Consider the following 18,208-nt stretch of genomic DNA (forward strand, 5'->3'; position numbering starts at 1 on the left):
GGGGTCGATCGACCATTTCACGGGGGTCGCCAAGCAAGGCTGTCCGCCATTTTTTCCCCCTTTTCCGGCGGGTGCCTTACCTCCCTTGGGCTGGGCCAGCTGGTGGTCGGCCTGCTCCGTCTCTGCCGCTTGCCAGCTACGCCTCGGCCGGCGCAGGGGGTGGAACCACGCATGCGCGGCGCTCCAGGGCAGGGAAAGTCCTCGATTTACGACCGGTTGGGTAGTCCTCGACTTACGACCGGTTTAGTCCTCGACTTACGACCGGTTGGGGGGTCGCGGCATTAAAAAGGTTGAGAACCACTGGCTTAGGAGCAAAGCCCCTTGAACGGGGAAGAATCCTGAGGACTCGACCACAGGGGGGAAGAAAAGAAAAAGAAAAAAAAGCGGGAAGCCCCTGCACGTAGAGAGGAGTCCATTGACTGACTTTCCGCCGCGATCGACGGGCACGGATGGACGGGGAGAGGGTGGGGGGGGGGGAGGAACCGGCGGAAAGGCCTTTTTTTTCCCCCAGTCACGTGAGTGCAATTGCCGTGAGTTACGGTTGCTAAGTAACTGCGCGAGCTCTCGGCGAATCGGCAGCGGCTCCGCGTTGCTGTGGCTACAGCGTCTTGGCAACGGCGCTTTCAGGCAGCGAAGCCGCCAAGTGCAACTTTGCAAGCGGGACGCGGGCATTCCGAGCATCTTTTTCTCCCCGCTGGCGGTGGGAACCTCCTCACCCTGCTCGCCGGCTGCGTACTTTTCGGCCGGCAATGACGTCGCAGGAGGGAGGCGAAGAAGAGAAACACGGTTGGTTTCTTCTGCGTCGGGAAAAGAGCTAGATCGCGCAGTGTTTCTCAACCTTGACCATTTTAAGGTATGTGGACTTCAACTCCCAGAATTCCACAGCCAGCATTGCTGGCTGTGGAATTCTGGGAGTTGAAGTCCACATGCCTTAAAATGGTCAAGGTTGAGAAACACTGAAGCTAGAGAGTTTCTGTTTTCTTGCAGAAAACAGAAGCTTGTTGGAAGAATTAGCCACATCCAGCCCAGAAGCCGCGCTCTCGATGCTGGCTTCCTATAAGCCAACCAGATAGATTAGCTTGAGAAAGTAGCATTTGGTCGTCCAGCAAATATCTTGGAATTTGATCTCACCTTTCCAAGGCAGCTCTAATTCTGCATAGTATCCAATTGTCTCAAGGTGTGATTGCCATGGTCTGTGTTTGCAGTTGCCCAGTGAACAAAGTTAATCTGCTTTCTGAATTTACGCAACCTACATTGGCTTTAAGGAAGCAAAAAAAGTGAGGTGTCAGTATAATAAGTAGGTCAGTAACAAGCAAAATGTGCCGAACCACAAACTCGCCCCAGGGAAACCAATCAAACAGGGAGAACACGCAAAGTTACACAAGCAACAAATTACAGAATAGTTAGAAGTACCAACCCTTTAACATCCTGTGCAAATATTCTGAGTGAGCACATTTACATCATCGCAGATATGCAGAATTTCCACAATTGTAATTTTAGTCATGGTCTGAGCAAGATATACTAATTGCCCGTCTCTGTCATGGACTGAGTTCTATTTAGTTTAATGAACTAAGTACATAAAACATGTTCTGTTTCACTTGATCCACTTTGATATCGTATATTTATGTCCCATTTTTGAATTAAGAATAGCATCTAGTCAGTTTACAATATGGTTATTAAATAAAAAATAAACAGGAAATAAATAATAAAAGGAAAAGTGAGGGATATTGTGGGAAGAAGTAGAGAACATTTGCAAGACACTTCTAGCTCCTGCACGTTCCTGTATGATTTGGAACACTGGTTGTCACCACCCCAGCCCTCAAATGGTTGCAGCCAGAGAATCCAAAACTTCATTCTCCAGGCTTAGAGACTAAAGTGAAAGCAATCAGTTATAACCTAATCACCTTTCCAGGGGCATATGGAGGGGGTCAAACAACTCATGTTGGCATCTATGATCCCACGGTTGAAGTTTGGCCCTTGCACACTATCTTGACTTCTTTGAACTGTCTCTTTGTAAGCCACTGTCTTTGTCCCTGTCCGCGGATTTTTGTGAACATCTTGTTTTCTTCTGCCAGGAAGAACTTAAACTTTTGAATGTAAATTTAGACATGTCACCAAGGATTGCATTACTGTTACTGGTGGAAAAACAAGACATAAATGAAGCAAAAAAGGAATTGATTGTAAATTTGATAAAGGCAGCTAGATTAGTGATAGTTAAGTACTGGAGACGGAATTGGGTTTTTCAAAGAAATGAAGTGGTATAATGAAATATGAAATATGGCAATAAATGATAAATTAACAACAGAAATTAAATTTAAAAAAAGGATGATTAAAGTAAATAATTATAATGAAATATGGGAGGCTTTTATAAAAATAGTGTTGGTGGAGGGTAAAGGGAATAATCCTACTCAAGAATATATGCTGTTTTGGAGCAGATAAGGGCACAATTGAAATATATTGTATATTGTTATATGAAAAGAAATATAGGTAATAAAAAATGGTCTCCAGGGGGTTAGGTTCACTGTAATATTTGTATATTTTTTTATTGACATAGATATATATTATGTTTGTATTATTTGTATTTGAATAAAATTATTAAAAAAAAGTAAGTTGGTAGTGGCCTCAGACCAGAAAGTTTCACAGCCTTACCTTCTTTGCAGGCATGTCATGAAAAAAAGGTCCTAGGAATAGGAGTTTGATGAAGGAATCCATTTGTCTGAGAAGTGGGAATCTCCCCTTCCTGGGATCGGCCCAAGTTGTCCATGAGGATTGCTCTGTGCATGGAATTGCATGCCTGGACCTCAGAGACTGCTTCCATCTCAAGGGTTCTTACAGAGAATCCATGAATGTTCCTCTGAGCAATTTAATGGAAAGATGGATAAACTTTTAATAAATTAATATAGGATAATGAATGAATGGCAGTGAGTTTGACGATCACATCTTTTATATAATGAAAAATAACTGTTTGTTGCAGAGCCGGGGCTACTTTGCTATCAGGGAGGGTTGCACTGGAAAAAAATGTCTGTGATAGACCAATTCATTCTAAAATAGGGATCTTCAAACTTGGCCCTTTTATGACTTGTGGACTTCAACTCCCAGAATTCCTCAGCCAGCGTGCCTGACTAAGGAATTCTGGGAGTTGAAGTCTACAAGTCATAAAAGGGCCAAGTTTGAAGACTGCTGTTCTAAAATGTCAGTAATATGTTTTGGAGGTTCATAAATATGCAGTTTAAAAAGTCATCTTTGCAGACCATCAATGATTTCCCCCCCCCCCCCAGTATGATGCTGTAAGAGTGACATATCCAAGGTGATTTTCAAGAATCCTATGCTGGACTCATGATAGACACATTAAAGGGAATGACATTAATACAGAATAACAGAGTTGAAAGGGACTTTGGAGGTCTTCTAATCCAACCCTTTGCTCAAGCAGAAGACCCTGTATCATTCTGGATAAATAAATAAATAAATAACTTCTTAAAAATCTTCAGTAATAGAGCACCCACAACTTCTGGAGACAAGCCATCCCACTGATTAATTGTTCTCACTGTCAGGAAATTTGAATGGACAAGACTAAAGATCTTTTAAAAAGCAAAGAAAATAAACTTAAAAGAAAATTAAGTAGCAGTACAAGTATTTATTTAATAATAGGAAGAAAAAAAACCCGCTAAACGTCGGGCATATTTGAGAAAAAAAAAGACATGATTTCATAATTGGTTTCTCTATTTCCTTGTTTTTAATGGAAGCAAGCTGGACAGGATCTAGGATGAAATGGAAGAGGAAAGGTGGGTCCAGAAGCATTTATAGGGAGGGGTCAAAGAGGTCAAGGCAGTTATAATACAAGTTAAAAAAAAAAGCAGCAGGGCTTGGACTGTGTAGTCAGGGCGGTATATAAATTTAATAAATAATAAATAATAATAGACACATTGTGACTATGATTGCTTACATTCTTTAACTCTGTGTTTCTCAACCTGGGCAACTAAGATGGGTGGACTTCAAACCCCAAATTCCCCAGCCAGCCATGCTGTCTGTTTTAACTACTTTTGAAGCACTCAGAATCTCTCTGCATCTGCTATTTCAGCTGGAGGAATACATTTATGGCACTTTTCTGTATATTTTCCCTAAGATACATCCTGGGTGGTTTTCCATGAAAAAAACCCCACAGAAATTAGAGAACAGACTGTGGTTGCCTATGTTTCTTCCTCTCTCTCAGAGGCTTCTTTGGTGTGGGGAAAATTTTTATATGGGTCGCCAAAGGTACCACTTGAACTGATCCATCTGCACCCCTGTACATTTTCAGACTTGTACACTAGCACATAAAGCAGCAACCCTGGGTCTCCGTCAGTTCCCTTTGAGATAAACCACAACAACTTTTCTGCTTTGGAACGCTCTGTCCCTGGAAGATTGTGTGTCTCTAAAAGGAGGTTTGAAACCACCCTGTTCCTTTTTACTAGCGCTGAAGTAGTCCTCAACGTAAGACTGATTGCTTATCGGCCATTTTTTATGACCGATCATGAAAAATGGGACTTATGATCAGTTGAAAAGTTCTGAAGTATGGGCCTTTCTACTCCCAGGTCATGTGGTGCACTTTGGTCGTTAAACAATCGGTCCTCATTTATGGTCATTTGCAGTGCCCCATAGTCATGTGACTGAGATTTACTGCGGCGTTCATTTAACAACCACTGAAAAAAGATCATAAAGTCTGGCCAGTCATGTGGTGACACGTTTTATGACCTCACAACTTATGACTGAATCTGTGGGCTCAATTATGGTTGTAAACTTGAAGACTACCTGTAGTGGCCTTCTTTTTGGATGGCTTGCTTAATTTTCTCTAGTGGGTTTTTCCAGCTTTCCCCCATTGCATTATGCCCCCTCAGCTCTTGAGCAGCAAGCAGAGGCCTCTTTCTTCTACTTCTTTCTTTGTTCCCCCTTATTTCTTGCAGGAACAATGTCCAGAGTGGTGAATGCATGTGATTACAAGACGTTATGCCCTCAGTCCCACGGGATTGTCTTCAATGCCAGAGTCCAGTCCAACTCATCAGGGCGATCTTCCACACGGAGCAGCACCAGCAGCAAGAGCAGCAGTGAAAGCTCTACCCAATCTGACTCAAGTAAGGACCTTCCTGATGGTTCTGTTCCAAATTTCAGGCACAAACAGGCAAAATATTTCAGATCGAACTTTCCCTGCTGGGGAAAGCATTTGCAACCAGCAATGGTCCTGCCTTAGGGCCGTGGGGTTCTCAAGCTTTTCTTCACCACGGACCCCCTTTAAATACCTTTTGTGATCACGGACCGTGGCCCCAGATCCCCAAAACCTTACTCAAGATTTAAATCATAACATTTCTTCAAGACTTTGTGGACTCACTGTGGAGACATCGCCAATGGTCACAAGGAGTGTTGCATCAGTTGAAAAGTTTCCTAGCTACATTGGAGAAACAGAGCGTTTGCATTTAGAAAGGGTATACCAGTGATGGCGATCCTTTTAGAGACCGAGTGCCCAAACTGCAACCCAAAACCCACTTATTTATCGCCGGGTGCCAGGTGGGCGTGGCCCACTGGATGGGCATGGCTGTGGTGGTCATGGCAGATTGGGTGGGTGTGGCCAAGGTGGGCGTGATCTCCTCATTGTTGCTCGTGGGGAGGGACACCTGTGGGGGCCGGGCAGGGTTGGGGGAGATCCAGGGGGCCTCCGGCAGGTGGGGCGGTGGGCAGGAGGCTCGTCCTGCGGGGAGAGGCGAGGCAAGGTGAGGCAGGGCGGAGGTGCCATTGTCACAGGGCAAGGTGAGGCAGGGGCCGGGGCAGCTACTGCCTGACACCATCGGCCCCTGCACACAGAGGCCAGCGAGCCCATGGGTGCTGGGATGCATCCAGCCATTTGGGACCTCGGCGACTTGGCTGAAGAGGGACGGTTGCCATCTTCGGGGCATGGTGTGCGTGCCCACAGAGGGGGTTCTGAGTGCCGCCTCTGGCACACGTGCCATAGGTTCGCCACCACTGGGGTATACCTTATGAATGCTAAAAGCTAATGACTATCGCTAGAAGGCAGCTTAAGTGTTAAGTTCCTCCTGATTAGTTGGGTGACTGTTATTTAAAACAATATTCTGGATAATAGACAATAAAACAGCTTCCGACATACAGTATCCTTGGACTTTACAGGTGTGCCATATATTTCATAACAAACTTTTTATGCCTGAAACCGTCCTTTCAAAGTGTGAATCAGCTATTTCCCTCCCTCTCCCCCCATATTTTGAAAGTGTTCTGAGAAAAGAATGGGCCACCTCAAGCTTCAAAGAACTGTCTAAACGCCACACAAAGCTTTACAAGCTCAAAAATGCTTGGAACTGTGTTGAAAAGTTTTCAGCAAGATTACAAAGACCTGTTTTGAGCTTGAAACATCGGTTTTGAATTCAGAAAGGTTTGCATTCCACTCTGTATCTTAAACTTTATATTTCATTTGTATCTATTTTTAAGAAGGCTTTATAACCCGTGCTGTCTTTTGCAGCTGTTTCTGTCAACTCTGTACCTGATTCCACACTGTCGTCCGATGTTATTGAGCAGATTTTGCTTCAGAAAATAATTGCAAAAGAAGATGAAATCAAAAAAGCATTTCAGATTATTGATATTGATCAGACACTGAAGATCACTAAGGGTGAATTTAGAAGAGTGATTGAAACATTTATTTTACCTCTGACAGATGAGCAGTTTAATGTGGTGCTAGCAAAGGTATGTATTCTCATGACTGCTGCACATAAATGTATTTGTATTATTGAAGTCAATTCAGTAAAGCATTTGCTGACTACATTCCACTAAAGAAATCACAGATAATCATGATGACTTAATTAACAAATCAAATCTGCAGGAAATAGTAATAAAATAATGGCTAGGCATAAGGTGATGTATAATATCTTTAGGCCTGAGATATTCTGGTGATCTCCCGATGTAATAGCATGTGTTATGATTCAGGTGGTCAAGGGAAGGCAGGCCTTTAGGGAGTCCTTTATTGCCCTCAAGGAGTTTTCAACAAATGGCCCTCCAGCAGCCAGTAAGGCTCCACCCCACGCTACCCTGAAGGCAGCCACCCTCAGATCCCCAAACCGCAGCTCATATATTACCAGGTGTTCTGTCCCAGCCTACGTCCGTCTTTGCTGCATCACAAAAACAAACCCCTCTTTAACAGTAGGCTGGGAAAACCAACCCCTTTTTATTACAAAAACAGTCCTGATAAATTTGCTCAAAAACAAAAACAACAGAATACTTTTCCAACAGATAATTGGTTAAAAAATCAGGCAGAGCAGGAGTTTAAACAAAACATTCATCGGACCATGATCCCTGGAAGTTCTTACAAATGGTTGCCTTCAGCAACCAGCACCGCCCACACCTCCTCTTTTTATACAGCAGTTCCAAGGCGTTGCCTCTCAGTGCCTTCTCCGTTTTCTCTGGAGTTGTCCCATTGACTGCTGTTGATTTACTCTTGCTAATTGCCTGCGCGCGCGAGCATCAATTAGCAAGTCCATCAGGTGTGCGTCGTCTGAGTCTGACTCAGTCCCCTCACACAGCTGAGCTTCATCAGGAACACGACTGGAGGGCCCAGGCTCTTCATCAAGCTGTGAGTCCTGTAATTCATCAGAGCCTCCCTCTGACCCTGATGGCCCTTCAAATGCCTCCTCCACCTCCTCCTCAGATTCCTCAGACTCAGCTGTTGGGAACACAGGCTGGCACGGAATCACGACACCAGGAAAGTCCCCAAGGCGAAGTCCAGGCATAAGACAAATGGCAGTCCTCAGGCCAAAGATAGGGTACAAGGCAAAGGCAGCTCTGAAGATAAAGCAAAGCAAAGGGCAAAAGCAACCCACAAGGCAAGGGCAAGACCAATGGCAGTCCTCAAAGCAAAGGTGAAAAGCAGTCCTCGAAGCAAGGCAAAAGGCCGGAGTCAAAGCCGGGGGAGTGTAATCCAAAACAAACAATTGTTCCTGGCAAAGACTAACTCCCCACGGCTTCTCCTTAAATCAGTCCACTTCGGGTGTTCCTTGTGAGGAGAGGTGGGGCGACTTTGCAGCCCTTCTCTGAGCTTGTCTCCACTCTACTCTCCGTGCCCTTGGATCGAGTGGGAGAGGCATCTGTTCCTCCTCAGAGGAGATCTACTGCCTGTCAGCACCATGGCCTATCAGCGGCTGATCCTCCCCTGGGTCTGTGAAGGCAGGCAGCTCTCCATCCAGTCGACCGCCTCCCCCAATGCCTGGGGGGGTCTAGGATAGCATCGTCGTCAGCCCCTGGCCTCTCCACTCATGCCAAGGGAGACGTGCCGTCTCTATGGTTCCAGTTCCAACTCCTCCCCCTCCTCTTCCAAACGGGACTTCAAGTGGGCCATGACACTATGTGGGAATGAATGTTAAGAATTCTAGCTGAATCAATACTCTTATTAAATAGAAGCAGTACGTCAATATAATAAGGTAAATCCACCAGAAACCTGCATAGGATTTGAAATAATTTGATAGATAATATTGAGAGCATTTGAGATTGGAAATATTTTGATGCAAGAATATTAACTCTTTGATGAACTTATTTCTTTGGAAACATATAACCGAAGAAAGGTGATTATGCTTTTAATTATGTATTACCGAAAGGAAGAATGAGAAGGGATGGAAATAATCATTCTCCACTATGCTGAAACATTATCTTAAAGTAATCAACTTTTTTTTAAATTGAAACAGGTTCCAGGAATTACCAGAGTTACAGTTCCATATCTTGAGTTCTTGTCAATGTTCTTGAGGCCCACCAGTAGTCTCAGTGCAAAGTAAGGATGTTGGTTCAGTTTATTTCTTGTGGTTTTAAGTAACAGAGGAATCAAAATAGCAAAATATGAATAGCAAAGTATAAGGCCACCAGTGTAAACAGCATTTACTTACAGCAGCAATAAGCAAAACTGGGCAAATGAAGTGGAAGGCAACACTTGTCTTGGGCTGCGGTTTTCAGCAGAAACTCCATGTACACAACAGACCTGCTTTTCTGGCCAAGACTGAAAGACCAGCATGTCCAGTCAGATACTGCCTCATATTTCCAAGCAGAACTGGGTGGTCTTTATCTCCCATCAATATTTATTTGGTGGACTTAAATCTCATCTAAATGCAACATACCTAGCACTTTTCATTCCATGACTGAATATCACCCAATAACCTTCCGTGGCTGAGGATGGATTTGAATCTGAGTCTCCCAGGCCTTGTCCAACTCTTAACCATTACACTACACTGGCTCTCTCAGATTATAGTTTTCATCTGGGCTGTTTTAGTTAGCTACAATCAGCAGACATATTTTCTGTGGATTTAAAGCCAGTGTAAAAACCACTAGGTTTTTCTAAAAGAAACCAAGACTCTGGAAAGAGTGCAGAGAAGAGCAACCTGGATGATTAGGGGACTGGAAGCTAAAACATATAAAAAACAGTTGCTGGAATTGGGTATGTCTAGTCTGATGAAAAGAAGGACTAGGGGGGGCATGATAGTGTTCCAATATCTAAGGGGTTGCCACAAAGAAGAGGAACTTAACCTGTTCTCCAAAGCACCTGAAAGCAGGAGAAGCAACAGATGGAAACTAATCAAGGAGAGAAGCAAACTAGAATTAAGGAGAAATTTCCTGACACTTTGAACAATTAATCAAGTGGAATAACTTGCCTCCAGAAGTTGTGAGTGCTCCAACACTGGAAGTTTTTAAGAAGAGATTGGACAACCATTTGTCTGAAATGGTACAGAACTTCCTGCCTGAGCAGGGGATTGGACTAGAAGACCTCTAAGGTCCCTTCCAGCTATGTTATTCTGTCATTCTGTTATTGTTATTGTATGATTCTCCTCTTTAAAGACCTCCAATGGTTTAGATTCACCAAGGTAGGGTCCGGAAACCAAGATAGTCTCCTGATCATATGATTAAAGCCACAAAGAAATTTGCTTTCTGTAATATATTCTACATTCATATATTGCTGTTGGGAAAGTAAAATGCTCTTTCTCCCTTTCCTGTGTCGGGATGTTTGAGGAGGTGAGCTACGGAAGGATTCTGACCTGAACAATGACCTTCTAAAACTAAAATAAAATTCAGGGCTGTTAATGTTGTGCTTCAGTTGTTTTGTTTCCCCAAACTGGCTGAAGGACATTGGCAGCACTTAAACCAGCACTTCTTCCCCAAGGCGCAAAGGCTTTGAGATGTGGCACAAAGGTATGAATCTTTGTGCCTCCTGTCGTCTGAAGCAACCTCTGAAGTGTTGCACAGTCCTCATAAATGCCGCATAATTGGTGACACTGTGTAGAAATAAATCCTTAGAGCAGCGTTTCTCAAACGTGGTGACTTGAACTGTGTGGATTTCATGCTGGCTGGGGAATTCTGGGAGTTGAAGTCCACACATCTTCAACTTGCCAAGGCTGAGAAACCCTGCCTTAGAGCATATTTGCATTGCTCTTTGCTCATCTGCAAACCAACATTAAAAGCTGCTAGACAGACAGGGGGAGCTGGGAGGAGAGATATTTAGGTTTATTCAGCATCTAATAATAATAATAATAATAATAATAATAATAATAATAATAATAATAATAATAATAATAATAATAATAATAATAATAATAATAAAGTTGGAAGGTACTTTGGAGGTCATCTAGTCCAACCCCCTGCTCAGGCAGGAAACCCTACACCAGGGGTGTCAAACTCAATTTCATTGAGGGCCGCATCAGCATTACGGTTGCCCTCAGGGGGCCGGGTGGGTGTGGCCAGGGTGGGTGCAGTCTACTGGGTGGGCATGGATGGAGTGGGTGTGGCTTACTGGGTAGGTGTGGCCAGCTCTACATCGTTCGCGTCAAGGGTGCCTGTGGGGGCCTGGGCAGGAGTGGGATAGATCTGAGGGTCTCTGGCAGAAGGGGGTGGGACCGGGGCAAGCGCCAAGGCATGGTCCACTGGAGGAGCCTCACTGTTCCTCTCAGGCCATGCAGGTGGGGGGACTTATGGAGCTAAGACTGAATGCGTTTCAGCATAGATGGTCACCACAAAATTGTACATTGGCTCCTGGCTGGCCAGGGCCAGGGCCAGGGCCAAGGCAGTGGGAGCCGTTCCCTCACTGTTTCCAGGATGGCTTCGCGGGCCACATGAAATCACTTCGCGGGCCGCATCCGGTCTCCAGTCCTTGTGTTTGACATGTCTGCCCTACACCATTTCGGACAAATAATTCTATTTTCTTCTGTGCTGCCGAAGAGGGGGATGATTTAAATGAAGGAAATTATGTGGTGCAGAGGTTTATATTCTCTGCTTTGTGGCAGAATTCCTCTCTCTTCTTTCTTGGCTGTTCAAACTAAAACTAAAAAGGAAGATTTAAACAATTCCCTGTAAGTCTCCTGGTTCCTGATCTAGATTCCTCCTCAGAAGCAGCTGTGGCCCATTGCTCCCCACTGACCAGGCCACCAGGAGCTGACAGTTCTATTTTCATCCCCAGCTAAAACCATTTGTAAGAGGGCAGGCCTGATAAAAAAAAAACCCCGAGTGACTTTAATTTCTGGTTGGTTTTTCAGGTGGAATAATCTCCGAGAAAGCCGAACCAGGACCTTAAGCCAGATGGAGTGTCTATTACGAGAGAAGGTACATCCTACAAATGACTTCCATGTTGAACAGGACTCCCAATGTTGCAAATCTCACGAGTTAGTTGTAACTCAGAAGGGCCTCACAGAAGGGACCCTTTGCAAAACTTTTTGCTCTCAAATCCAAGGGCAGGCACTCTTGTTACCGATCTCCCAATCTCAGGAGAGAGCAGAGGGCAATCCCCATGCATTTTTTTGGAGACAGTGAAGGATTCATAGCCTTTCTTCTCCTACATTTGATGATCCTTGGTGTCTTAAGTGCTAAGGGAGAGACCAGTCCCTCATGAATTTCCATCAGCTGTAGAGATTCTCAGCAGATCTGGGAGAGGATTATGCAAGAGTGGAGTGTCTGCAGGATGGAACCAAAAAAGACAAGTTACATGCCCATGAAAAACAGGCAGAGCTTCAATTGCACTGCCATCTTGACTTTCTTGACCACACTTTGCAATATTCTGCCTCAGCACTCTATCCTTTTCAAGAACAGCCATCCTCTAAAACAGTGGTTCTCAACCTGTGGGTCGGGACCCCATTTGGGGTCGATCGACCATTTCATGGGGGTCGCCAAGCAAGGCTGTCCGCCATTTTTTTTCTCCGCCATTTTTTTGTCCACCATTTTTTTCCCCTTTTCCAGCGAGTGCCTTACCTCCCTTGGGCTGGGCCAGCTGGTGGTTGGCCTGCTCCGTCTCTGCCGCTTGCCAGCTACGCCTTGGCCGGCGCAGGGGGCAGAACCACGCATGTGCGGCACTCCCGGGCAGGGAAAGTCCTCGACTTACGACCGGTTTAGTCCTCGACTTACGACCGGTTGGGGTCGCGGCATTAAAAAGGTTGAGAACCACTGCTCTAGAACAGTGTTTCTCAACTGTGGCAGTCTGAAGATGTTTGGACTTCAAGGCTAGCTGGGGAATTCTGGGAGTTGAAGTCTACATATCTTCAAGTTGCTAAGGTTGAGAAAACACTGCTTTAGAAAATGAGGTCTGGATCCCTGGAATAGGGTACTCATTGCCAATAGTAAAATGTCTGAATTGCACTTCATTCAGTCTGGATTCCTCGTGTTGGCCTAGTCCTCCTGATCAGGGGTGGTTTCTCAGAGCTGTTTGAAGCACAGTCTAACCTGAAGCTGTTGTTGCAGCCTGGCCTTTGCACCCTGGCACCATCCAGGTGGCTTTCTACCAGGTGCCAGACATAGTCTCTGGTGAAGGGCATCTGTCTCTGGCAAGACTGTGAGCTATTTGCATATTACAGAGCTGTCAAGACAGATTGCAGCCAAGACATGCTTTCATCACAGCAATGAAGCCTCTTCATCATCACTCAGAGCTTCAATGGCTGTTCCTGCTGTGTTGTGCTTCAGTTTGGCTCTAAAGATGAACGAAGCAGCAGAGTCGCCACTGAGTTGCAACATTCATGAACTGAAAATATCCTTCAAAGACCTGATTCAACTGTTTTAATTTTTAGAGCCTGTGTTTCTGGGGGACACTCAGAGGTAAAGCTCATATATAGTATAGTTAAACCCCTAGCTTTAGTTATCCACATATTTATGGAAAAAGAGCAAAGATATAAATGAAAAAGTAGGCAGGGGTAGGACTTGGGTACTTCCATCATTTATTTATTTTCCAAGGGTTGAAGTGACCATTCACTTAATAAATGAATAAAAATAACCCACACCTGATGGTTGCAAATCAAATAACATTATTATGATCATTAACCAGTAGGCCTGGTACTGCATGGACATGTCTATGTCAAATTCTTGGAAAAAATATGGAAATAGCTTGTGGCTATTACTTCCTCCTGCTTGGATTTCTCACAGTGAAAAAGAGGGCAGAATTCTCCTAGCTCTGAACAGATACAGTTGGAGGGTCCACAGGGAGGGGAACAAAAAAGTCAAGACGATGGCTCCCACTAACTGACCAAAACTCTGCCCTGGAGACTTCCCCAATCCAGCAGCGTCTAAACTGGAACTTTCAGTTTTAATTTGAATTTAGGGATTCCTCAATTTTGCAATATTATAGAGTGAAGTGAAGGAAGTAATTGAAAGAGGGCAACCAAGATGGTAGGGGATTTGGAAACTGAGCCTTATTAGAAACAGTTACAGGATTTGGGGATGTATAGCTTATGAAAGAGAAAAGTAAAGAGGTGGCATAAGAACAGTGTTCAAATATCTGAAAAGTTGTCACACGGAAGAGGGGCAGAACTTAATTCCCTATTGCTCCAGAGGGCATGACCAGAACAAAAGGATTAAAACTCCAAGGAAGAAAGTTCAGGGTAGACATCATGTGTGCTTTGTTGCTCAGTGACAAGGCTGCCACATGAAGTGACAATATTTTCTTTGCTAGTTTCCCATTTTCTTTAGAGGCTGGGTGGCTACTTGTCAGAGATGCTCTAGTGAAACCTAAAGTCAGCAAAGGATTGGATTAGATGAACTTTGAACTCCAGAATTCTGTGAATCTATAATCTGTGGTTCTGATTAGAACGGGAACAGGAAGGATTGCAGATCAGAGTGAGAAAATGGCCACTCAGTTCTTCTGTATTTTTGCCATGAAAACAATATTTAAGAAGTTTCCTGGGGTCAACTTGGCTCTGTCTTAATATTGGTGTGTGTGTGAATACAGTATGTCTGTCTATCTATCAATCATCTATCTCTATCTTCAATCTTCTGTCTTATTAAAATTATAATTTAAAGGCAATCCCAGTTCTTCTGAAGGAAGTAGAGGCTTAAGAATTTGTTGATGCTTGCCCCCTGGATTTGTCTGTTTTTATCCCAACCTAAATTATCTATCTGGCACCTTGTTTTTCTACCCTTGAACACTGAGGCAAACTTAGAAATTGAGCAGAACTTTGAAGAAACCTCAGTGTCTAGAACAGGGTTGTCAAACTCGCCGCGTCACGTGACGTGTTGCGACATATCGCGACTTTTTCCCCTTGCCGGAGCTGGCGTGGGCACAGCTTCTACGTGACACATCCGGCCCGTGGGTCAACAGTTTGACACCCCTGGTCTAGAGCAATTTTCTCAATCTTGACAAGTTTAAGCATATGTGGACTTCAATTCCCAGAATTCCCCAGTCAATATGCTGGCTAGGGAATTCTAGGTGTTGAAGTCGATACCTCAGGGGTGTCAAACTGGTGGCCCATGGGCCAGGTGCGTCACGCCCACCCCAGCTCTGCAAAGGCAAAAAACATCGCGATACGTCACGATACATCACGTGACGTGATCAAGTTTGACACCCATGTGATACATCTTAAAGTATGCTGGTTAGGAAGTTCTGGGAGTTGAAGTCCATATATCTTAAAGTTGTCAGGGTTGAGGAACAATGGTATAGAGAGCTTTGTTCAGCTTTCTGGGTTACAGAACAGAACAAGCTTGGTTTAAAATGCAGCCTCCTTTTCCTTCTTTAAAAAATCCAGCATCAGGAATCTCATTAGCATCACTTCAACAGGGACTTCACATATGCAATAAATAACAGTATGTTAAGGTGTAAACATCTTTCTGCCAACATAAGGGCTTTTTTCAATTGCCAGAACAACACAAAGCAGGCTGAGAGAAAATGAAAAGGGGAAAAATGGTTTCCATCCCTTTTCCATTCTAAAGTTCTTTTTTTTCCTTTTCATTTTGTGTTTATGGGGATTTGAAAATAATCTAATTCTTTCCTATCTGGTTTGGCCCATCTTTACCAGCTGGTAAATAGGAAACATTCACCATAGGAAGCCAATCCACTGCAGAGTGTAAACAGATGGAATCAATATAAAGTGACAAGTTAGATTGTGCTACTGAAAAGATGGAGCCAAAATGAACAGCATAACAGTCGCTGTACTTATTTTGTTCCAATTCATTTGGTGTGGAATAGCACTTCATATCTCCACAGCTGTGGCCTTCCATATCTTTGATTTTTTTTTGTGTGTGTGTACAGGTTTTTGAAAACAATTTTACTCTGGCTTTGGGGGAGGGAACAATTGCAAAGAATTTTTTTAATTAACAATTTTGTACAAAGAAGTTCAACTGCAAAGTGATGCAGAAGTATATTTATTGATTAGAAATTTATTTTTTCTCTCTTTTTAGATTATTTTTTAAAACCTCACACCTTTGTGTTTCTATGAAAATACTTTAGACAAAAGCATCTTCCTTGTGGTCAATCACCCATTAGCTTTGCCCTTTGTATTCATTCTTTGTATTTAATTATATTGCATTGGAGGGAGCATGTTTGTTCATTATTTTAAACTGACAAAGACTTTGTAGAACTAATATTATAAACCAGCAGTCCCCAAGGACCGGTTTCATGGAAGACAATTTTTCCACAGACCCGGGGTGGGGGGGAGGAGGAGCATACAATTTAGATCCCTTGTATGCACAGTTTACAATAGGATTCTGGCTCCTGTGAGAATTTAATGCCTGATCATCTGAGGTGGAGCTGAGGCATTGATGCTAGCGCTGGGGAACTGCTGTAAATACTCATGAAGCTTTGCTCACTTGCCTGCCGGTCACCTCCATCTATGCGGCCAGGTTCCTAACAGGCCAAGGACCACTACCGGTCCATGGCCCCAGGGTTGGGGGCTCCTGTTATAAACCACCAAGAGGTATCTGCATGACTAAGGCTTTCTGGGCTTTCCCACCCTAAATGGAGGAAAAACAACCTTGAAATGGAAAGGGGCTGCTCCAAGAAGGGTGAGCTGGTGGCCTGCAGTTAAAAAAAATCAAACCCAGTCCCATGTTGTGTCTTCAATGATTGTAGGTAAGGCCTAGTTAACATCTACACATATGCTATGCTAATATATTACAACATCTTAGATTCTTGGGAGGAACTCTGTGAGTATGAAATCCAACAGCTGTGATTTCACATTGCTGTGAACAAATAATGTATAAAATGTGTATGCTGCCTGACTCTCCAATGAATTGTTTGTTTATAGAACATTCATTTATTAGAACATAGAATACTAGAGTTGGAAGGGACCTTGGAGATCTTCTAGTCCAACCCCTGCTCAAGCAGGAGACCCTATACCAGAGGTAGGCAACGTTGGCTCTTTTATGACTGGTGGACTTCAACTCCCAGAATTCCTGAGCCAGCCATGCTGAGGGGAAAGGGAGAGGTTTCCAAGCTGAGCCAGGCTGGCTCAGGAATTCTGGGAGTTGAAGTCCACGAGTCATAAAAGAGCCGAGGTTGCCTACCCCTGCCCTATACCATTTCAGACAAGTGGCTGTCCAGTCTCTTCTTAAAGAGCACCCACAACTTCAAAAGCAAGCTATTTCATTGGTTGATTTCTCTTACTCTTGGGAATTTTCTCCTTAGTTCTAGATTGCTTCTCTCCTTGGTTAGTTTCCATCCATTGTTTATTGCCTTGCCTTTTGGTGCTTTATTATGCCTTACTATGTAGAACTTGTATATCTAGTGATCTATTGGATGGCTAATCCCACATGATTTAAAGCAACCATTGGTATCTATTTAACCTGCCTTCTTGTGGCTATTTTCCATGAAAATTGATATATATTTTCTTTTTCCATCTTTGTAACAAATACAATCATCCTTCTGACAATTCCTTGCTCCTTTTTAAAAAAAAAAATGAATGTGATTTCAGATGGAGGTAGATGCTTGGATTTCAGCCTCTAAATGTATCTTGAAGTGTTGGGTGCTGTGTATAACATTTCAGTAGGGATTTTACTTGCAAATCGAGAGATATTGAAATGGAAATTGTGTGTAAAACTAAGTGTAGATTCATATCTTATGCTTTCAAAATGCACTTTCTGGTATATTACTATACAGTTTTGTACAGGTGGAGAAAGAAAGGAGGACTATAAAAACCATCAATCTCATTTTGATACAATTTTGTAGGAGTTCTAACACATCTTCTTTCTGCCTTTGAAGAATAATTTACTAAGCAGAATACTAGTATTTTGCAAATACTTACTCACCCAGCTGTTCCTTTTAAATAGGTTGCCCTCCTCAATATTATGTTCAATCTATCTCCAGCTTTCAATAGTTGAGCAAATAAGGAACGGTTGCTGGAATTGGGTATGTCTAGTTTAACGAAGAGAAGGACGAGGGGGGGACATGATAGCAGTGTTCCAATATCTCAGGGGCTGCCACAAAGAAGAGGGAGTCAAGCTATCCTCCAAAGTGCCTGAAGGCAGGACAAGAAGCAAGGGATGGAAACTAATCAAGGAGAGAAGCAACCTAGAACTAAGGAGAAACTTCCTGACAGTGAGAACAATTAACCAGTGGAACAACCTGCCTCCAGAAGCAGTGAATGCTCCAACACTGGAAGTTTTTAAGAAGAGACTGGACAGCCATTTGTCCAAAATGGTATAGGGTTTCCTGCCTGAACAGGGGGTTGGACTAGTTTGAAGTTTGAAGTTTGAAGTTTATTGTATTTATATCCCGCCCTTCTCCTGGTGGACTCAGGGCGGCTTACAGCCAGTTAAAAAAGAACAATTAATACAAATATACAAAATTTAAAATAAATTAAAAGATATATTTAAATAGGCCTTTTCTTATTTTAAAAATTGATTAAAATCCAATTTAAAATATCCCTAGGCCAGTCCTGCCAGCTGAAACAGCCATGTCTTGAGGGCGCGGCGGAAGGAGGGGAGATCCGGAATCACCCGGATCTCTGGGGGCAGCTCG

At 43.5% G+C, this 18,208-nt stretch overlaps 1 protein-coding gene across 1 annotated transcript in view; it reads left to right on the plus strand.

Annotated features, from left to right (window-relative positions):
* The first annotated feature begins 4,945 nt into the window (after positions 1-4,945).
* The window catches only part of LOC107291230 (EF-hand calcium-binding domain-containing protein 6), a 129,413-nt gene continuing 116,150 nt past the window's right edge, over positions 4,946-18,208 (plus strand). Inside the window, exons 1-4 of the mRNA XM_029284903.1 lie at positions 4,946-5,108; positions 6,500-6,720; positions 8,709-8,791; positions 11,535-11,601. Coding sequence (XP_029140736.1) covers positions 4,946-5,108; positions 6,500-6,720; positions 8,709-8,791; positions 11,535-11,601 — 534 coding nt within the window. The remainder of the gene's footprint in view (positions 5,109-6,499; positions 6,721-8,708; positions 8,792-11,534; positions 11,602-18,208) is intronic.

Source organism: Protobothrops mucrosquamatus, unplaced genomic scaffold, assembly GCF_001527695.2.
Source record: "Protobothrops mucrosquamatus isolate PMUCROS unplaced genomic scaffold, P.Mucros_1.0 scaffold1087, whole genome shotgun sequence".
Classification (NCBI taxonomy): Eukaryota; Metazoa; Chordata; class Lepidosauria; order Squamata; family Viperidae; genus Protobothrops; species Protobothrops mucrosquamatus.